Here is a 20,751-nt window from a genome sequence, read left to right on the forward strand (position 1 = left end):
TAAAAGTGCTAATAAGTAAAAGCACAACGAAGTTTCATAATGCTTGATGTATGAAATTATAGAAACAACTATGTAGTATGAAAATTCATTTACTTTATAGTCATGTTTTCAACTAAAGTCTTTCAATGACACACGAATTAATTTCTCGACTATTTCACGGTGTTGGACGTAAAATTTAGAAAATGAAATTTAATAAAATAATAATTTATTATTATTTTTCTTATTACATATTTTATTATTTATGTTTATTTTTTTCTTATTTCACTAGAATTTAAAAGTTCATCAATGAATAAAAAATGTTGAATGAAACAAAATTGTTTTGAATGGTATGACTCTATGGAGCGACCTGACCGGATGCAATTTACCTGATATTTGCAATATTGGATTAGAGTTTATCTAAGAAACTGACCGGAGTTTTACTAGGTGATGACAATTTCTTTCACTTTTACTGAAAAACCCACTAAATCTTGTTCCTTTGAGAACAATATAAATTTTTTTTGGGAGAATAAAAAGGTTGACTTCTGGTAACTAGAAAAAAATGGAACATACATTGTAAATTCAAATCATAATTGGTATTACCAAATCCAAGGGCAGTTAAGAATAACACGAAAAAAAATGTGTATTCTGGGTGTTTGGTTTGGACAAGAAAGTGATATGAAATATGAATATATTTATGAAGACACAACTTTTTGGAAAAAAAAATGGAACCAAAATTGATTAAGTTTTATTTTTATCACATGTTGCTGGAATTAATTGACTCTAGGAAACAAAGATTGTCTATTCCGATCTGCCGTCATTGAGTTTGTATTACCTATGTATTAGTTAATTGTCAATATTGTAAATAAGTACCTATTATGTAAATACCACTTTTCTTATAAATACTTACTAACATGTACATATTATACACATTATTATACTATGAATTTTATATCTTTTGAGTATACCTTCTTACCAAATACGTATCTATTTGAAAACAAATAAAATTAAACATAAAACAGATAAGTTTAGTTTTTTTTAGAAAATTTCTGTTTGGCATTCTAATATTAAATAATACTTTAATCTATTTATTATTTGACTAGTTAAATTATTTTTTGAACAACGTACTAATGTACTTACAATTTTAAAATACATTTTTTTGATTCATATTATTTTACCCATGAAGAAGTATTTCTACCAGACAGAGGCAAAATAAGCATTTATCATTTTACAATCACTTTACGATAGCACAGTAAGGGGTGTTGTAAACAGAGGTACCGCTTGACAACCTTCCCGATGTGACAGCTCAGCTCGAATTCTGACCAGCGACGAGTCTTGGCACTCGCCTTAACGAAAAATTTGAATCTAATCAACATTTTTTAAATAGTAACTTCTATTGATATAAAAATGGGCCTATTTAAAAAAAAACGCAGTAGGCCGTGTTTGCAATAAGGTTGGTAGCGCGGACAAAATTCAAATTTCTACCGCTAAAATTATCTGTGATAAAAGCTTGTATTAATTTTAACTGTGATACATTGTAGTAATGATGCCAAAACAAAGCAACATACGCTCCGCTTCCGAACATGTTTATTAAAAATTAAAGCATTCCAGCAATCTGCTACGCGTTACGACTAAATTTTTGTCATAAATTCGACGTTTTACTTTCGTAATTAAGAGCACATTGCTCGTCACAAGACGAAATAGCTGGGGTGGCTCCAGTTCATCCCTTATTGTTTAGCGCGCACGTGCATAAGTGAGCATGAAAACTTAGGGGTTGATATTTAATAACAGCTAAATATCCCTATCCAAAACAAATCAGATTGACGAGGGATTTATAATATTTGGAATTGTGACAAATTGCGTCATGACGAATGAGGGTGAGATTAATATATTAATACACAGGGGGAGACTGAAAACGGCTGTTTTACTTAATATTATTTATTTATCAAAGTTTTACCTAAAAATAACATTAAGGTTTAATGCAAAAAAAAATAAAATAAAATAAATCCCCCGGCGCCTCCACATTAATCCATCCGTGTCTTCAAGTTCTTGATTGTGACTTTATCCTTCTCTCTGCAAAAACAAAGTTACCATCAAAACCCTAAATTAAAATAACAAAACTTACATGATATATACGACAGCCCCCCAACCTGAAATCGCGTCTCTATCAAAGGCATTAATCAACGCCTGCGACGTAGTTTCGAACAACTCCTCGGGCCCTAAATGCGGCTCCCACAATGCTTCACACATCCCAAACAACTGCGCTGAGGCTGTGCCCCCCACAACAAAGTCATTTGGTTGATTTGGGCACCCAATCAAATCCATGTTACAAATAAACGGTTCGTACGTCGCAGGATCCAAACCGGCCACAATCGGCTCGACGAAAAACGGGCCAAATCTGTTCTCATATAACATATTTGATAACATTGCGCTGAAGACTTTTGGGGCCATCAGCCGGTTTTCTTTCAATTCGTACAAGTTTTTCCGGAAACGCAGTTTCTCCATGACGGTTTGAGTATCAGTGGCCAGACCGGGGAGGCCGACGTATAGATGGGGGCCCATTTCGAAGATTTTTTCGAAGTTGGTGGCGATGGTTTGGGCTTGGATACCAAAACGCTTGTCGGAGGCGATCGAGACGCATTTGTCGCCCTTCATGGCAACCATGGCGCAACCGTTGTACGCTAGAATCGACTGCAAAAAGGGGGCTCAAGTGAGAAAGTGAAGAGTCATTTGACATAACCTCAAAGTTGAACAAGAGCGAGGTTTTCAATGAAACCGGAGAAGGTAAACGAGGAGACTTACCATTTTGACAAAACAGACCAAAAGAGCTGCGATTTAGTGTAGAATTCGGTAGAATGGGGGCAAAATGCACAACTTGCGGTTTATAAACACCGAATTTGAAATGTCACTGAGCTGTCAATTGTCATGTAGGATCGGTAACCACGCGCACTACGTTACCGACACACGACGGAAATTCAAAATGCGCGAAATTCGCAACCGCGATGGCCATAAATCAAGGATTCAATAAAAAGCAAAGAAAATAATCACGTTTGTGGTAAAAATGGACTGCACTTACCGGGGCATTATCCATTATTATAGCCTGACTCCTGCGTCTGTCTGTCAAAATCAAAAACAACAACGCATCACGCTCGGCCTACCCATCACTCCAGTTTTCGGCAATCTTTCTACCAATTTTTCTCACAGATTTAGATAAGTTTTTACTTAATTCAACTCAATTAATGCGGTACCAAAAACAAACGGTCGATAAAGTCGCGAACTTGTAATCTGTCCAGTGGTGCCAATCCACCTTTGACCGAATTTTACCCTTAAACAGTTTTTTATTCAAATTTCCGCGGTTGGTAATGCAGGTCCCCGCCAACCTGTCAAATTCAAAGTCACCTTTCTGAATTCAAAATGAGCAAAGACGAGCCTCTTCGTGATGAGAACGTTCCCTCCACGTCCGAGGCACTTCCCAGCCCGTGCACTCTCTTCTCCCCATTGACCCAAAATGGGGCCCCAGTGACCTCCCCGAGCCCAAAGAAAACTCTTTCCCATCACAGTATCTCCGAGCGCGAGGCTCGGAAAATCGCCCGGGAAATCACCGAAATCATCGTACGAAGGGCCACCGCCCCCCGCCGCGTCAAGAAGACAGGAAAACCGAAAATGAAAAGCGGCTGTATGGAATGGGGCCAAGTCATCCCGAACTTTGACATCGGTAAGTTTATTGTGGCTACATACGTATTGTGAAAAAACAGACTGAATTAGAAAAATAATTAGTTAACAAGCGCCCATTTATAGATGATGACGTCTTCACGCAGATTACGTTTAATGAGAACTTATTGATAAGTACTTTCGACGGCAAAAACGCGTCGCCCACTCCTGTAGGGGGGCTGTGTTTGAACATCCTACCAGGACGCGGGGGTCCTCTTGGACATCAAACTAAAGATAAAGGCGATTTCTTGTTGCCGAAGTTCCTCGTGCATTTGTCGTCGCAGCTCGATTTCATGGAGTACAATGGGGGCTCGAGGATCACGGCCTGGGTGGACAGAGACTTGCAGACTCTGGAAGAGAAAAGACGGGAGTAAGTAGCAAAAAACACACATAACTCAACTTTTAAAGGTATCTCCAACTGGAGGACGCCCTCGACCAACAGATGCTCTACGTCAGCTCGCAGAGTACCTTCTATTACTTGCGCCACGACAAGAAAACCGACTTGTTCTACAGCTACAACAAAGCGAAAAACCTCATCTGTGAAGGCTCCAACTTCGTGCTAATGCGGTATTTAGCCATCACGAGATTCGTGGGAAGTTTCGAAGTGCCCACGTTGTACATCGACGGGAGCTTATGTCGCAATATTTACGTAAGTTAAAAATTCGCATAATTTTTTACAATTTTGTGGTGGTAGGACTGTAGAGGCCCCAGCGGCGGCATAGTCAACAACCAGAAATTCGACGTATGCAAAATCTACAGGACCGTCATCGAGAAGTGTGGAACCAAACACACCTCCATCACTCTCCTGACTCTCGATGGTCAGATTTTGAAGCAAGAATGGCGCGAGTGCGGTTACCTCCTCCAAGTAAACCCACTCTGTGTGTTAAAACCGGGGAAACCTGTAGATATTGAGCACATCCCTCTAGAAAATCGACAAGACGATCTTCAGATGTTATCACAGTATCTGGACGCCAAAGTGAGTACGGTCGTGGAAAAAATAGTGTACGCAACTTGGTGCTTTTAGACGCGCTATGAGAACTTGAGTAAAAACTACATGCAGGACCATCCTGAGATCAAACACATGTTAGCGGACTACCTCCAGTCAATTCTCCACCTCAAGCCTGAGGATATTTTTGAGTTTACAGCAAAGTACTTCCTCGCTTTTACCCCCTCCTTGCTTCCTTTGAGTGAGTACTATGAGCCGACGTACAACGAGGACGAAGACGACGAGGACTTCGAGTTTTGGAAGTATATCTAACTTACTTTACGTGGAAATAAAATTTCGAAGCAGGCGGTCAAAAACTCGATGTAATTCTCCCAGAATTTCGATATAAGTACGAAAAATTCGATGTTGGATGTCATAATTTCGATGTAACTTATTTGTTTTTATGGGCTATCTAAGGGGTAACAAATGTCGCAGCAAGTAACATGTTTTGGGTGCATTGTTTCCCGAGTTTTGGAAATATATCTAACTTACTGTACGTGGAAATAAAATTTCAAAGCAGGCGGTCAAAAACTCGATGTAATTCTCCCAGAATTTCGATATAAGTACGAAAAATTCGATGTTGGATGTCATAATTTCGATGTAACTTATTTGTTTTTATGGGCTATCTAAGGGGTAACAAATGTCGCAGCAAGTAACATGTTTTGGGTACATTGTTTCCCGAGTTTTGGAAACATATCTAACTTACTGTACGTGGAAATAAAATTTCAAAGCAGGCAGTCAAAAACTCGATGTAATTTCCTTATGATTGCGATGCAAGTATGAAAAATTCGATTTTGGATGTTACAATTTCAATGTATAATAACTTAGTTATTATTGTTGGCTCTCGGTGGAAATACGTCTAAATTATTTAAAGTGGAAATAAAATTTCGAAATAGAGGGCCAAGAACTCGATGAAATTCCCTCATAATTTCGATGTAACTTACTTGTTCTTTATTGGCTATCTAAGGGGTAACAAATGCCGCACCTAGTGACATTTTTCGGCATGCATTGTTCGTGGAAGGCGTGTTTACAGTTGAAGACCGTCATGTTGCTAACTCTAGAAGGATCTTTTTCGATGACCATACGATGGCAGGCCCCACAAACCATCTCGTCAGAAACGGAGAGTCCCTTTTGCTGCGTCCGCACTAGTTTGCGCAAAAGATTGAAGTAGTCCGAGACTAGAATTTTCTTACAACCTTCTTGTACGGAAACCTACAAAATGGCGGTCAAGATGGCACCCACCATGGCGGACACTTACATGTAGGTTGTATTGATAGAGCATTTTCACGAGTGAGTGCTTTAGACCCGGCACTGCCATCCCATTTTTGATTTTCTGGACCAGAACTGTCGGATCCACGTACGTCCCAATACTTTGAAGCAAGAACGTGATGAATTCTGTCAAAAAAACAATCAGTCGTGAACGTGACAGTTCGTTGATATACCAGGCTTGTCCAAAGAGTGATTGACCAGTTGATCCCACAGATCGGGGTCATCGTGTTCTTGACAAAACGAAATTGCTTGTTGCATGTCCTTGAGCTCGTTTATGATAAGATCCAGGGCCTCCTCGATGTTGCCCATTCGACCTAACAAATACACCATTTCCGGGTAAAACTTCTCTTTTTTGCAAATGTCCAGCGCCTCCTGGATCGGGTAATGATCAGACTTTTTTAGGAAGGGGAGCAACTTTTCGCGAGCGAAAATCGCGTACAGTTTAACCAACTCTCTGTGATACTTCCCCTTAGGGTTTTTCTTGTCGTACTCGTCTAAAAACTGGTCGGACCGGTTAGTTGCGCAAAAAAAAATGTGAGGAGAGTAGGCCATGGAAACGTGACGTCATAATTTTGTTTGTCCGCAGCCTACTTCAACCACAAATTGCGCATTTTTACCCTATATAAGTGCAGTTCTGTGGGCCTGAGCTTGTCCACGATCTTATCCGTCGCGATCGTGTTTTTTTCTAAAAGTAGAGCTATTGTTTGTTTGTGGTCTAATTCCATGAGGTCGATGAGCATGTCGTGGATTACACCATACAAGTTGTGTTTTTGGATGAGTGTGAACACGTCTTTGTGCTTTAGTCTAGAACTCAAATTTAGTTTTTTTCTTTTGTTTCTTTTACACCTACTTTAGGTACATGGAGAGACTTTTGTCGTAACGTTGCAGGAAACTGTAAAGTATAGCCAACGCCTCCAGGTAAATATTTTTGTCGGTTTCACAAACTAAAAGGTGCTCCAAGACGGCATTTATCACAGCTGATACGTTGTAAAGCTTTGGATTCCATTCTTTGACGAGACTGAGGAAACCCTAAAAACCCAAGAGAATTTAGCCGTTGAAATTTGAAATATGTTGGTACCACTGTATTTTCGTACCTTGGCGTCCAACTTGAGAAACTCGTATAAAATCATCTCGTAAATGTGTGGATTCAGCTTGGAATCTAAGGTACGTGGAATGTAGGGACTGACAGACCTGAAGCCGAATTTTTAATCAAGTGTTCTAAAATCAGTGCTACCAACCTCAGTTGATGCACGGTTGCAAACTTGTAGATCTGATCTTCCCATGTCGCCGCATCTTTTCCGAAAATCTTCATGCACAGCTTCCCCGCGGCGTCGTACATTTCCCTACTCAATAAATGATCTAAATAGTCAATCCCAACTGATTGCACCGTGTGTCTGTGTATATGTCGACTATCATTTTGCATTAAAATATCCAAAGCATCCTCGAATTTGCTGCAAAACTGTGATAAAACCAGTACTGCCAACCCCCCAAACTCACCTATGCTGTATAAACCACTGAATCCTATCATCTAAATCGTACGGACTAGCTATGACAACATCCCTCGGCGCAACGATAAAAAAACGATTTTCGTCGATCAAAACGTCCAAATGATAATCATTAACTGTATACTCCTCGTAGCCTCGAAGCGATAGACTATCGGTACAAACATCTGAGTAATCGTTATCTCTATATTCAACTATGTACAATTGAGGACGTAAAGACTTCTGGTTTTCGTCGAGCTCCTTCGGAAAACCTAGAAGAACTAGCTGGTGGTCTAGAGGGGCAATCCCACTGATGTAAAACTCAGTTTGAAAGGTGGAAACCGGGTCAACGAGGTACTCAGGCAAGTCTCTATTGGCCAGTTCGTAGTTGCTCCGTCGACGAATCACACAGACGCGCACTGTGTCCACCCAGCCAATCAGGAGCGTGCGACTGTCAGCCCAACGGAGATTGCAGCGGAATTTGTCGATGGAGATTCTGAAAAAAAAATTGAAAGAATCCATAATTTCGATGTTCGTGGTCAAAATTTCGATGTAGTTTGCCCATAATTTCGATAAAACGACATCATTTCGACGTAATGGTCAAAATTTCGATGTAACAATCAAAAATCGCGGTTTGATCTAACCCGGCGCCTCCACCATTCTTAACACCTTACCCGGGATGCTCCTCCCACTTGATGAGCCCCAGGGAGCACCTCGCCGTGATATCGTACACCCGCACTCCGATGTTGCTGCTCCACGCGATGAAATTCTCCCCCCAACAAAGACTCCTCACGAGTCCCTCGCTCTCGCATAGCACCGTCGGCTTGAGACTCCCCAAAAACGTGCGCTCATACAACGTCAACTTGTCGTCTCCTGTTATGAACCGGCGATTCGCCCCATGCTTATAATACAACGGATCTAGAGCTACAGTTTTGACGAGTCGCCCCACGTTCAGATGGAGACTGTTATCTTTTGAGAAGAGCCCATGAATGAACACTTTGCCGTCATCAGAGCACGTCGCTATGTACTCCCCGCTGCCGTCAATGCAAATTTGGTTCACTCCGACTGTGTGGGGGCGCAATTCTTTGCTTTTGATGCTGTTGCCTTGGTGGTCGAGGAGGTGGATGACGCCCCAGTGAGAGCCTATGCAGACAAACTAAAGAGAGATTTATGACAGTATGGATGATGGGGGTACGTACTTTGGAATGCACTCCGATGCAGGTGGCTGAGGACGTTAAAAGGATGTTCTGGAGGTCATTGGAAAGGCGCACGTATTTGAGTTTGGGCTCGATTTCATCCTCGAGACTCTCGGTGTCGCTGGTGTCCTACATAACCTCAAAGTTAAAGAAGTTTGAACTGGGGGATTCGGAAAAAGAGGAGACTTACGTTAACGCTGGGCTCAGACATTGTTTTTGTTGTTGTCGGGAGATATTTTCATTTTTTGGGCATGAGTCACTGACAGGTGACAAGTGACAGTTCACTCGTTGACATATGTCAAAGAGTGGGAACAAAGTGAAAGTCCCTAAATGAGAATATCAACAAATCTTTTTCTTCAATTTGTGGACAAGGCACTCCTTGTTGGGCCGTTCCAACATTTGAAGGGGGTTTCGGACTTATGACTGTGCCTCTTTTTAACATTGCCACCACAAAAAACTTCACTAAAGTACAACCAAACGTAACATAACCTAACTTTTCGAAGTACGCAGCATTTTCGTTCGAAATGTTGACGACGCATTTAAATACACTGCCCTACACAAAATTCGTCTTAATTGAAGGTAAAAACTTGATTTGTGCCTTTTTTAAAAATTCGTCATTCTTTTTTTCACCCTCAGATTGTATAACAGCCAAAGGAGGCGAAATTTTACAGTTTTTGCTCAGAAATCACGAGAAGCGCCAAGATTATGTCACCCATTTTTTTGTTTTCGAAGGAAGCTTCAATGGGGTTAAAAACAAGCACCATAGGAGCGTCAGTCATGATTTTACCAGCGATGCGCGCAACTGGATCCAAAACTCTGATGACTTTATGACTGTGATTTCCAATTTGGGGGATAATTGCGTGGTTGTGGTGGATTCCCTCGTCCACGTTCTATATCGATATGGACTGCCAGAAGCGTACAAGATTTTCACGGAGCTGAAGAATAAAAAAAGTCAGTTTCAAGCCACCAAGGGGGCTGTGTTACAGTTTTTTTGTAGATATCCAACAAATTGTCACAGTTCTGCACATGGACGTTTTAGAAGACAAAGATAAAGTCGTGCAGTATTTCGAGCACTTGGCGTCGCTTTATCTGGAGTTGGAGGCAAACAGAGTCCTCTATACATACAAAAAGAGCCACAGAAAAATTATAAAACAGGTTGGAAAGCCTCTGTAACGCCTTTTCCTCACTTTTTACAATTCCAGATTGAGCAGTACAGGTTTGACAACGGCAACTTCATCACAGAGCCCATTAAAAAACTGGATAAAGATAGGATCCAGGAGACTTTCCATGTGGATCCAGAGAAGATCACCACGTTCAAAATCGGACTGTCTGAAAAAGACAAGGAGTCGCGACAGAACCTGGTCTTGCCATACCTACCAAAGTGAGACCATGCAGCCCCCTTAACCTCAATAAAACGAGTTTTTTTTCAGGGAAAATGACGCGGATATTCACTACGCTTTTGATGATATCGATGACTGGGATGAAGAAGACCCTGACGATGATCTGGATATTTAGTTTTCGTCAAAAAAAAACAAAAACTGTCATTTTTACATTTCAAACTAAAAACAGGTGCGCCAACCTAACCTGATCGAACGATGAAATTCCCTAAAACAGCACACTTTCAAACGGTTGGATGCTAATAATTTAAAATTCTGCAACTGTTCTTGTTGTGTTATGTAAATAGTTTATAATACACTTGTTTAAGGAAATTTCATGCTTTTTTTAAGTGCCATTTAGTTTTCCGAATTTTTATTTCACCAACAAAAATAAAGGGTGCTGTGACCAATGACAGTTTTGAAAGTGCCGTTTTTTGTGTTCATTTTTTTTCGGAAATTTTGTGCATTTGTGACCTAATGCAGTGAGTTCTTATCTGCAATTGTCCATTTTGGGTGAGTTTGAAGCTTTTTCTGTATTTTTTCTTACTTTTCCCCGGTTTTTATAAACAGTCAAAATCACCCCTAGCGCGACAAAAATTTCTACTTTCTTCGCAATTTCTGGCCAAAAAAATAACAATTTGCAGTCTAACGTTGTCGGTCGACATGTTTGACACATTTCTGACCCAATTTTGACTAGTTTGACTGCGGAGCGTGAAGAAAAAAATTTGAAAGTTTGAACTCCTCAGACCTCCGCACCGAGGAGAGCCCTTGGAACAGCCAAAATTGCGTTTTTTGTAATTCATTTGGTTATCAATTTAAAGAAGTACCTAATACTATAATTTACTAAGCCTTTTATTTCACCCTCTTGAAATTATCTTCGATTTGGTACAGCGCCTTGTCTTTCGTTTCCGGCAAAAACAAAATCAAAACGATGGTCCCACTAAGTGCCAACATTCCATAAATAAAAAAAGTCCCTTCAGGCCCAAACTTTGAAAACATTTCCGGCGTTGTTTTAACCACCGAAAAGAAGGCAACATATGCCGATAACGCAGAGATCCCACTTCCTATCCCTCTACTAGCCAATGGGAACACTTCACCCATCATAGTCCATGGTAGCGGCACAAACCCAATTGTTATAAAACTAACATAAGTGGTCAAAGAAATCAACGGTACGAAAGTATACGCTGAGATCGCCGGATAAAACTTGACGGCGAAAGTAAAAGAACTCAACACGAAGAGCGAGACGAAGGTGCCGATGCCGCTGATGATGGCCAAAGGTCTTCTTCCGAGTTTTTTGAGGAGGATACAAGCGAGGAGTGACATGAAGACCCGAATGGCGTCAATGACTAACATGGCGAGGTACTCGTCGAAATTTCCAGAAAGAGTCTGTTGGATGATGGACACGGAGTAGAAGGTGATGGCATTGAGGCCTGACCACTGGCAGGTGATGAAGAAGAGGACTATAATAATGAGAGGTTTGACGAACTCCCGTTTCGCCATATCTTTCAAAGTATCCTTGAAGGTCCGATCATCACAGTGTAAAGAGGCTCGCTCTATAGTAACTTGGAGTTCTTTGTTAGCTTCTTCGCCCTCACCACGACACCATTTGAAGGCTTCTTTCGCATCGTCGATCCGTCCCACTTTTGCCAACCATGTGGGAGACTCAGGTGTGAATACCATAAGCACCACGCAAAGAACAGGGAAGATACAACACGCCATTGCCGTAGTCCTCCAAGAGACAAAAGTACCGATCAAATGCGACAGAAACAGACCTAGCGCTATAGCGAAGCTGATGGACGCCAGAAGGAACCCTCGGTACTTTGGTTCCGACGTCTCACTCATATACACACCAGTCGGTGGCCCCAACAACCCCACACAGAACCCCGTCAAGAACCTCCCCACCAAGATCATGGTAATATCGTTCGCGAAATACAGTACCATCCATCCTCCAACGCACGGAAAACACGTCACGATGTGAGTGGTTTTCCTCCCGATTTTCTCCATTAAGAACCCTCCGATAATACAACCCAGGGCCATGGGTAACGCGGCCATGGAAGCGATCCAAGAAGCGGTTTCTTCGGTTGTATCGAGCTGGGGGAGCAGGATGGCCGAATACCCTTCCGTCATTCCAAGGCTCGTGGTGATGAGAATTGGACCCAACGCCACGAAGGTCTACGAGCGGTTAGTTTTTGGTTTTTAGTTGTGAAAAAAAAACTTACTTGGCGAAGAGGCGGCGAGAAACGCGTGTGAAACGGTTTCATGGTCGTGAAGGTTTCGGTGACTTCGGCAGAGTTTTAATTGTCCGTTGATTAGACTTAATCGGTGGTAATTTATGGCGTATTGTTGGTGCGTTTTGGATTATGATCGTGCAGATGTTGAGCAAACAGTTGATTTAAGTGGGACAGATTAAAAAGTGGAAAATTGTGTGAAAATTTCGGTTTTTATGGCATCGTCCACTAGTATTATTATTATCATTACACCACGTAATTACCATGGGCTCAGTTCCAAAAAATTTAAATAATTTCAAGTATTTGAAGTCGTGACTAAAAAAGCACAAAATACTTTTAATCATGGAAATACACCATAATTATACAAATTTCAATATTTTGATAACTTTTATATTTTTGTTGTATTTTTTATTTTTTTTTTAAATTTACAGGTTTCTACTTTTAAGTGCTTCTCGTTTGCGCTAATCCTCCCTAGATGTCGCAACAACTGCTCACTTTAAATTCAACATGCACCAAGGAATGCAATAATTAATTTTATATCCTTACCCCGATTATAAAAATGTCGTAAAGAAATCGTAAAAATGTCGTACAATTATTTATTAGAATCGAAATGAAAAAAAATTAAAGAGAAATTTCTTACCTTACGTGGGGTCACAGAAAAATTCATTGTTGGACCCGTCATAGGTGGCCGAAATTAAAAAACAATCGCTAAACTTCAATACCAACGTCAAGAATCCGGAAATGAACTTTACAGCAGTTGGTATAATAGAGTTGGTCATTAAATCTTTCATTGTTATTAAAGTTGTAATGTTTATTTTACTGCCCCTTATCTTTGCATAATATGTTTCGCTGTGTGTATTTCGGTATTTGTTAAGTGGAAAGTACGATAAGGTTGATAAAAATACTTGGTATGGTTGATAGACTAGGATTTTTAACGATGAGGTTGGTAGCCGTGGCGATATGTGGGGGATTTTTATAGGTGGTCTAGGAGGCCCCACATTTTTGTCATGTTGGTAACTCGAAAACTAGTTAAGTTGGCATCAGTGTGTGACTAAAGTTTTTCAAAATTAATTAATTCCGTGCAGTTAAATTAACTCGAAGCGAATTTTACTTCACACTCCTCTGTCCGTTTAATTAAAGAACCAGTGTTTCCAACCTAAAAAAATCATATGTCCAGTGTCAAAGCGGAAGTGCGATTTTCACATCAATGGAATCCTAATTAGCCATAAATTAGATAAAAAAAATTAATAGACTCGACTATTCGCCGAGTTTATGCGGGTACCCGTCCTCGCTGACCCTTTAATTTTTTCCATACCGATTAATAAACATAAAAGTTATTAAAACATAATTTATAATGTAGTTAAAATGGGTGCCACCGCAGGTGCTGATAGGACCCTCCCACAACAACGTAGTTGGCTTTGACTGATGTATAAATGACGCCTCTTCATTTTGACATAATTAAAAAAATATCAATCAAGGAGGCGAGGCGTGCTGCCAACCGCACGAACACTAACGAAGCTACCGAATTTTTTAGCACCAAATACGGAATCGAAAATGTTGTTAAAACTACAGAGAGTGAGATTGTTTTGAACGAAATAAAACAAGGTTACCAACCACACAAAGAGAAATAACTAATTGAACCGACGAAGTGTTGACAATGGGGAATTTGTAATTTTATTGTTTGGCTCCAAAACGACTCATTTGGTGCAGGAAATGATTACCACTGAAAATATTGCCAACTTTATTTATCACGAGAAAAGTCATTTGGTTGGTTTATTTACAACAGTAAATCAGAAAGGTAACGCAGTATTAACAACACAGTTATTTTCTATTAGTTTTTAGTGTATATTTACCTTGTCAGGGTTTTTTTTGTTATTTGTGACTGTTAATTATGTTGGCAGTGATGCCAACCAAAATAAGGTGAAATTGAAGCAGTAAAGTCGTTTTCCAGACGAACATCTCATAAAATAATAAACGTCGAATTGGTTTCTCTAGATAGCAGTGCTACCAATGACAAGTGCTGCCAACTGGAAAAAAATACAACAAAGTTGAATGAGAACCTATAAACAGAGAAGCTATTTAAACCACCTTAGCATTTAATTACCAAGTAAAATTAACGCATTACTACCAACACTCGGCCTTATAAGTCCCTATAAAAGAAAAAAGCTCCCATAATTCCTCATAAAACCTGCTTTACCGATACCATATAAATTAGATAAAACCACCGATCTGACGGCAGGATGTTCTAATACCAACCTAACACTAATTAAGACAAATTGGTGAGATTTTACAACTTTCCGCCATATTCGTTTGACCGTACCATCCTCCGATATCGCTCCATTATTATTTTCAATTTGTTGAACATTGTATTAATTGGGTGCAAGAACTTGAGTACCAAGAATCGATTTTTAATCAGATGAAGAAAAGTGCATTCCGGCGAAGATTCTTGTGCATGCATGAGGTGCATGCTGGTGGCAATGATTCCAATAATACCAACATCATCCCGTAAATTATTCAGCGTGTGTTATCGACTGAGTTACAACGTCATTTGGCAACAATGTCATTTTTCCATCAAAAGAAAATCTCATGCTTGCCAACCACAAAACAATTAACCCTCAGTGTGCGTCTGGTAGGTGTTGCGAATGATTTACGCCAATAAGGTCTTGTGTTGTTGGGCGTTAGTCTGGAATTTTATGGAATCCAGCCGTAATTGTCATCGACCGCTAAGACTATTAAATGGGTATAAATTTCATAGACAGACAGACGGACTTATTATTATTGTGGTCGCGCCAACATTAAAATTACGGACGTTAAAAATTGTGTTCACACACCGCGTAGACAGAATTACGTTGCTTCGGTGCAAATTTTTAATGCGGTTTAATTGATCTTTGAAAAAAATTGTGCCGTTCAACTTTGCACGATTTTGAGACCACCCGGTATAGTCTTTTGAACCCTTGACATTCTGTTTGGTTTACAATGTTTCCAATTTCCATTATTAATTAAATTTATGCAAATTACCAAGTGACCACGGTGCACGAAAAAATTATAATAGATTTCTTCGATGTTTTGTTCAAGTTCATTTTACTTCAAATGTCTATTGTCTCGTTCCGCGTTCCGGGGAATTTTCTTTTTACGCGGAGAAAATGCGGCGGCAGGAAAAAAGGTTTCCATGAATTTAAATTGGAATTAAACTTACCTGAATTCAACGAATAATCATCATAAGGAAATTCCAAATTCATACACTGTGTTTCAAAATGATTTTCATCCAGTTACCTTCGGAATGTAGGTTTTTTGTGCCGCTCGCATTGTATTGTGTTTGAACTAGTTCTGTCACTTTGGACTTATGTCACTGGTGTCACTTGTCCTTGTCAAACGTGAAAATCGCCAATAGGTTAAGAATTTAAACAACAAGCAGAAAAATTCAATAGAAGTTGAGTCAGTTTTTCCTTCAGCGATGCAGTTATCTGAGATCAGTGCCTACCTAATAATTTTTAAAAAGTATTTTGAGGTTATGTAACCAAGGTTCCAATCATTATCTTCCTAAAGCGGCATTTTTTAATTTGTACGGAACATCAGAGGCGACTAGATGAAAATATTTTTGAAACACGGTGTATTATTGGAGCTGTAGATTTTTTCTTAATTTTGAAAATTTTTGATTGTAGATATCATTATTACATATTTTTTTGTGTTTGTGTGGTAACGGAGTATAATTTGGTTGTAGTTTAATTGCATATTTGTTAAGTAATGTTAAGTAGTTTTTGGGAAATGTCAAAAAACTGTCAAACCTCGTCTCGTCCGTTTCCTTTTGAGCCGCCATTAATTTCTCTGTAATGATTGCTTTAAAATTCTTTAATGAGGCAAATGTGAGCCGTAACCTCGCAGGCAAAAGAAAGCAACGAAGCATCCGTTACGAGAACCCGCGTAAAAAAATAATAATGCGAGATTCCGCCATTATTCGCCTTTTTTCCCACCACCACCATACCCATTTGAAATATTTGACGGTGCAGTTTTTGACAGTCGGTATGCAAGACCCGCTCGATCCAACGTGCTTGTTTTGATTAATGCCGGCGCGTATTCATTTGTTTCTGTTTATCATAATTAATTAGCGGTTTTTGGTCCGTTAAGGACCCATTGTCCTCTGCCCTATCAAATTTTACGACGGCGACTGTGGAAAAAAAATCGCCAAAAATGACAGTTAGGGGGCGCAGCCTTCTCGATTTTTCGCCGCGTTCGTAATTGGGCACGAATGGCCGTTGGACCGGCTCTAATTATATAGAAAACTGTCGAAAATATGGCCGGACCGATAAAAACTGGCCGCTGAACGCCGTCTCGGAACAGATGAATATAGATGATTCGCAATTGTCACCCGTAATTCATTAGTTGATAATGACGGCAGCAGGCCCCGCCTTTCTCTGGTCCGACAAGCTGTTGTGTGTTTTTTACGGTTGGTACCACCATTTAGTACCTCCGACGACAACGGCACCGAATTGCGCCGCATTACGCCTCTTGTCGGCGGCGAGAACACGACTCTTATCAAGTTATATCGGATTCGGCTTATCGGACATGTTGTTTAAATGGCGGACAGAAGCCAAAACGTTAATTTATGACCACCCTGTATACCACGCGTTTTGGTTGATAGAACGACAACTGTCAAACAATCCACTTCCGCTGTCAAGACCTCAACCTCTAAATGATAATAATAATTCCTTCTTGATTAATCTTCGGCCGTCTGTCATTTTTCCTGTCGGCACGGCCAACTACCCGACCTACATCGTGTAGTACAGTAAAACAAGTAGGCTGTGGCACCACGTGAGTAATGTTAGCTTCAACGCGACATGATTTAAGTTAAGACAATTTGATTCGGACGTACGTTTTTATAAAACGGACGTTTAGTAATGGTACAGAAAGTGGCGCCCCCGTACTTAGATATCTGACAATAATTGCGTATTTATTACCGTCACTAATGGACACGAAGCTCGTTTCACAATCGCCCTTTTGGGATTTACAGGTTTACAACAAACACGGCCGACTTTGATACGGTGGTTTGTTAACGTCACGCGTCACGTGATTGGGTGTGGGAGAATTAGATGCAGATGTGAATCACTCTGTATATTATACAAACAGCGTTCAAGTGGGCTTCGGAATTTCAAACATGTTGGTAGCTCTGCGCCGCGTTGACAGTTTGAGGTTAAGTACATCATTATGACGTTTCGTTTAAAACGCGCGCATTTTGGCTAATCTAATTAGCGTCGGACGCCGGGAACGTTCAATATTATTTATGTGTTTGTCGTCTTTAAGTTGGTATTCCGTTATTATTATCTATTAACGGCATTCAAGCGTTTAAGTGTGGCCAAACTGTTTCAATAAATTTACGAGACACCAAATCTGAAAATATCTAGTGTTATTCATATGGGGAATGTTAAGCGTCAACGACGAGCCCAGAATTATGAGGTGTTAATAAATTATTTTAATATACATATTTACGCCACTGGAAAGCGGCCGTTGCGGAAAACGGGATTGGTCCGTTCGAAAATTGGAATTTTTCCAATCGAAGGCGAACGAGAAAAAAGAGAGGAAAAAAAGAGACGGCCGCGGATATAAAGCGATAAATCAATCGGATTGGTTTTATTTAATAAATCGCTAGTTGCTTACCATAATAAGGCATGAAAAACGTGCTGGCGTAAACTAGTATGGAATTTACAATTATTTATTGAAAAAGATGACAACGACGTCTTAATTACGGCTAAGCCAACCGTCCCGGAAAATAAACAAGTTATAATAAATGTGAGACAACTCGGTTTGTACCGTTTATTGAATAAATTATTTAGACGTGCTTTCAGGATTATGCAAGTGTTTGATGGGGTTTTACAGGCGGAAGGTTGGCAGCACTGGTAAAAACCCACTTTTTGGTTTTCTATATACAGGGTGATTCATTCCATACCCACCGCAGGTCGACCGACCGTCATATATCTACTTTTTTCGATTTGAGTAGTTCAAATTAGTGCATGCAATTCTCATAAAATTTGGGATCTTTTATGATACGGCCGCGCCACCCCGCCTCGCCGCCACTGCGAGAACAAAGACGAAAGTGCGAACATAAAAATATCGTGATGAAATTGTGTCGTAAAAAGCCTGTCGGTACTGTGAAATTTACATAACAATTTGAAAATCAATAAAAGGCGAGTCGGAACTTTTGAAAGGCCATTCCGGGAAGGGCCTTACCCTTGCCCCGGTCCTGCTTTCCACCCTCCTCGCCCAGCCCACTATGCAAATGTATCGAGTCTGTTGTTAATGTCTAAAAGCAACGTATGAGCCGTAATTCATGTTCTTGCGGATATGTCAGGCTGTGTAATGGCACAAACATTTATATAAGTGGGCAATGGATGGCGATTTTCTTTTGTTTGGGTCGTTGTTGTCGACGATTGACGGCGGGGGCGCAGACGGCGACGGCGGACGCAAAAGAAAAGATTTTACTACGGTTCTAATAATGTTCGACGTTGGAAGTGAAGTCAAAGGGGGTTTTGTTTGGGACGGTGTCGTTCAAATCGCGTTTTTATGGGGCGATGCTGGATAACAAAGTTGGCGGGGTTTTGTCATGGAGATTATTACTCCACAATCAATTTTCTACAGTTTCACATATAACAATTGGCAAGGCTTGATGGCATAGTCTACTTTGGTTGGCGTTGTTTCACAGGTGCAGAATTTTATCAATTTTGTTGTATTTTAACTCTTTTTCAAAAATTATTTGTTATCAAAATTTGATAATTTTCTTTGGTAGTCACCAAATATCACGATTTTCTGCATAATTATGACTCTGATAAATATCAATTGAACATTGGGAGTGCGGCCCTGGCTCCAGTGAGACCCGTAAACAAATTTCCCCCGCCCAGTCCGTCCCTGTCCACCGCCAACTTGATTGATAACCGTGACCCGTCGATGTTCGTCTTTTTGTCGCTGCCTCCCGCAATTAAAAAATAATTAATTCGCTTCGTTAAAACAAATTAATTAAACAAATTAATTACGTACGGTCTCGATGGCCGCGCGAATAAATAAACTCCACTTAAAAGTCGATTTTTTAAATTCAGATTTATTCAGCGGCGGCGAAAATCGCCGGATTAATGCTCGACTCTTACGAATAATAAAGATCAAGTTACCCATGAGCTTGGTGGAAGAGTAAACGGACGTTTATAAGGAAAATATTTCGAGGTCGACGAGGATGTGTCATTTTTTATTATTCCTATTATTAATAATACAGTCACAAAAATTAATTTTACCAACTAGACGACTATAAATACTATAGCGGTGGGACGTGGCGTGGCCGCAGGACCTTTAGAAGATATCTGTATTCATCTGGTTTTTTTGTTTTTTTTTTTTCGTTTTTAAGTTGCCTCGCTTGGGATTTCGACGTAAAATGGGCGAACTGTTATCTGATTGACAGTTGCAGTTTGCAAAGTATCGCATTCCAATTGTTTGGAGTGATTTCACACTGATAAGATAGCGTGAGATAATTTCAAGAAGAATGGCAGTATTTTGCCGTATTTTGTCGGGAATTTGTCCACATTAAGGATAATAGGTCCTTTGGATGACAGAAGGAATTATCGCCCATAATAACGCAGATTATGACGCAGTAGGCCTCGTTTTTACATAATGCCAACTGATTTATTACGCACTCCAAAAAGTCATATTTTGACTTTTGTCCATACTTTGCAAAACCCATGAAAATCGCCCCCATTACAACACGAGATTTCGTCGTTAATTAGTCGATCGTCCGACCCCCGGCGGAAATGAATTCGAATTTTTGGCGCGTAAATAATCACTCCATCTCATTACACAGCTGTTATTAATCCCAAGAGATCATAAATTCGCGTAGTTAGTGAAAAGTGAAGCGATTGTGAGCCGGTGTGAACGCAAATAAATTGTAATTCGTTAAAAGTAATAGGCCCACAGTTTCTTAACTTGTCGTTTTTTACCAATCAAAAGTTTTTAAGGCCGTTGCCGTCCGACCGCCCAATAAACCTCACACACTCGCGCTTATCACTGCTTGCACTTATATCATTCGGATGACAGGGCCGGCGCAGGGCGCTCCGCCCGAGCCGGATCTGGAAAAGCGTTTCCTACATCTTGATATTGATATTGGCACCATTACAACTGATATTTGTCAATTTGTTTTTTGTCTTGATGCATGTCTTTCGTGGAATAAATTTGGTCGTTGCCCAAATCAAGTGGGTCGTTTTCGGTAAATACACGTGTTTCTGTGTTTGTCGGCGGTGGGCCATCCCCCCGGCCCCACCCCGCATTTCTCGGCTACCACGACGTATGTGAACCCGTCGCAACAATGCCTTTATGTTTGTTAATTAGAATCGAAAAAGAGAATCGGTCGGATGCCTTCCTCTTGCCATTTAAAAAATTCGTACGTCGCCGTAAAAAAGTCGGATTCGGGCCATAGACCACGTCCCCGGTTCGGGGAAAGCCGCCGCCGATAACCCAGACTGGAATCTGACGTACCGACGCGACGCGATGTGGTTTTTG

General features: G+C 40.4%; 5 protein-coding genes across 5 annotated transcripts; 2 read left to right on the forward strand and 3 right to left on the reverse strand.

The window, feature by feature from the left end:
• Positions 1 to 1,898: 1,898 nt before the first annotated feature.
• On the reverse strand, positions 1,899 to 2,951 carry Prosbeta3 (proteasome subunit beta type-3). Its single transcript, XM_088033486.1, has 3 exons — positions 2,779 to 2,951; positions 2,102 to 2,667; positions 1,899 to 2,049 (listed from the first exon to the last, which is right to left on the reverse strand). Exons 1-3 carry the CDS (start codon positions 2,779 to 2,781, stop codon positions 2,001 to 2,003), a joined length of 618 nt encoding a protein of 205 aa, XP_087889612.1. The 5' UTR covers positions 2,782 to 2,951; the 3' UTR covers positions 1,899 to 2,000.
• A 394-nt stretch (positions 2,952 to 3,345) lies between these two features.
• Positions 3,346 to 5,188, forward strand: LOC148177007 (ciliogenesis-associated TTC17-interacting protein-like). Its single transcript, XM_088033487.1, has 5 exons — positions 3,346 to 3,691; positions 3,775 to 4,057; positions 4,096 to 4,336; positions 4,382 to 4,663; positions 4,712 to 5,188. The coding sequence occupies exons 1-5, from the start codon at positions 3,391 to 3,393 to the stop codon at positions 4,943 to 4,945; spliced, it is 1,341 nt and encodes a 446-aa protein (XP_087889613.1). The 5' UTR covers positions 3,346 to 3,390; the 3' UTR covers positions 4,946 to 5,188.
• Positions 3,946 to 8,908, reverse strand: lt (vacuolar protein sorting-associated protein light). The gene is made up of 12 exons (XM_088033483.1): positions 8,809 to 8,908; positions 8,622 to 8,747; positions 8,097 to 8,578; positions 7,439 to 7,918; positions 7,180 to 7,392; positions 7,036 to 7,132; positions 6,792 to 6,970; positions 6,559 to 6,745; positions 6,115 to 6,442; positions 5,931 to 6,067; positions 5,617 to 5,884; positions 3,946 to 4,037 (listed from the first exon to the last, which is right to left on the reverse strand). Exons 1-11 carry the CDS (start codon positions 8,827 to 8,829, stop codon positions 5,624 to 5,626), a joined length of 2,511 nt encoding a protein of 836 aa, XP_087889609.1. The 5' UTR covers positions 8,830 to 8,908; the 3' UTR covers positions 3,946 to 4,037; positions 5,617 to 5,623.
• A 204-nt stretch (positions 8,909 to 9,112) lies between these two features.
• Positions 9,113 to 10,327, forward strand: Elp5 (Elongator complex protein 5). Its single transcript, XM_088033485.1, has 5 exons — positions 9,113 to 9,197; positions 9,255 to 9,569; positions 9,616 to 9,773; positions 9,821 to 9,999; positions 10,049 to 10,327. The coding sequence occupies exons 1-5, from the start codon at positions 9,143 to 9,145 to the stop codon at positions 10,131 to 10,133; spliced, it is 792 nt and encodes a 263-aa protein (XP_087889611.1). The 5' UTR covers positions 9,113 to 9,142; the 3' UTR covers positions 10,134 to 10,327.
• Positions 10,328 to 10,828: 501 nt separating this feature from the next.
• On the reverse strand, positions 10,829 to 12,505 carry LOC148177010 (facilitated trehalose transporter Tret1-like). Its single transcript, XM_088033484.1, has 2 exons — positions 12,214 to 12,505; positions 10,829 to 12,166 (listed from the first exon to the last, which is right to left on the reverse strand). The coding sequence occupies exons 1-2, from the start codon at positions 12,253 to 12,255 to the stop codon at positions 10,847 to 10,849; spliced, it is 1,362 nt and encodes a 453-aa protein (XP_087889610.1). The 5' UTR covers positions 12,256 to 12,505; the 3' UTR covers positions 10,829 to 10,846.
• Positions 12,506 to 20,751: the final 8,246 nt, after the last annotated feature.

Source organism: Gnatocerus cornutus, chromosome 3 (genome assembly GCF_029298725.1).
Source record: "Gnatocerus cornutus isolate USDA-ARS CGAHR chromosome 3, icGnaCorn1.1, whole genome shotgun sequence".
Lineage (NCBI taxonomy): Eukaryota > Metazoa > Arthropoda > Insecta > Coleoptera > Tenebrionidae > Gnatocerus > Gnatocerus cornutus.

Coding starts and splice junctions, on each gene's coding strand:
- Elp5 (XM_088033485.1), top strand. CDS start 9,143: ATGTTGACGACGCATTTAAATACACTGCCCTACACAAAATTCGTCTTA. Junction 9,570..9,615: donor GGAGCTGAAGAATAAAAAAA/GTCAGTTTCAAG, acceptor GTTTTTTTGTAG/ATATCCAACAAATTGTCACA. Junction 10,000..10,048: donor GTCTTGCCATACCTACCAAA/GTGAGACCATGC, acceptor GTTTTTTTTCAG/GGAAAATGACGCGGATATTC.
- Prosbeta3 (XM_088033486.1), bottom strand. Junction 2,050..2,101: donor GGGGCTGTCGTATATATCAT/GTAAGTTTTGTT, acceptor TTGTTTTTGCAG/AGAGAAGGATAAAGTCACAA.
- LOC148177010 (XM_088033484.1), bottom strand. CDS start 12,255: ATGAAACCGTTTCACACGCGTTTCTCGCCGCCTCTTCGCCAA. Junction 12,167..12,213: donor TCTCGCCGCCTCTTCGCCAA/GTAAGTTTTTTT, acceptor AACCGCTCGTAG/ACCTTCGTGGCGTTGGGTCC.
- LOC148177007 (XM_088033487.1), top strand. CDS start 3,391: ATGAGCAAAGACGAGCCTCTTCGTGATGAGAACGTTCCCTCCACGTCC. Junction 4,337..4,381: donor GCTTATGTCGCAATATTTAC/GTAAGTTAAAAA, acceptor TTGTGGTGGTAG/GACTGTAGAGGCCCCAGCGG. Junction 4,664..4,711: donor CACAGTATCTGGACGCCAAA/GTGAGTACGGTC, acceptor TGGTGCTTTTAG/ACGCGCTATGAGAACTTGAG.
- lt (XM_088033483.1), bottom strand. CDS start 8,829: ATGTCTGAGCCCAGCGTTAAC. Junction 7,133..7,179: donor GCAACCGTGCATCAACTGAG/GTTGGTAGCACT, acceptor ATTCGGCTTCAG/GTCTGTCAGTCCCTACATTC. Junction 5,885..5,930: donor TCTATCAATACAACCTACAT/GTAAGTGTCCGC, acceptor GCCATTTTGTAG/GTTTCCGTACAAGAAGGTTG.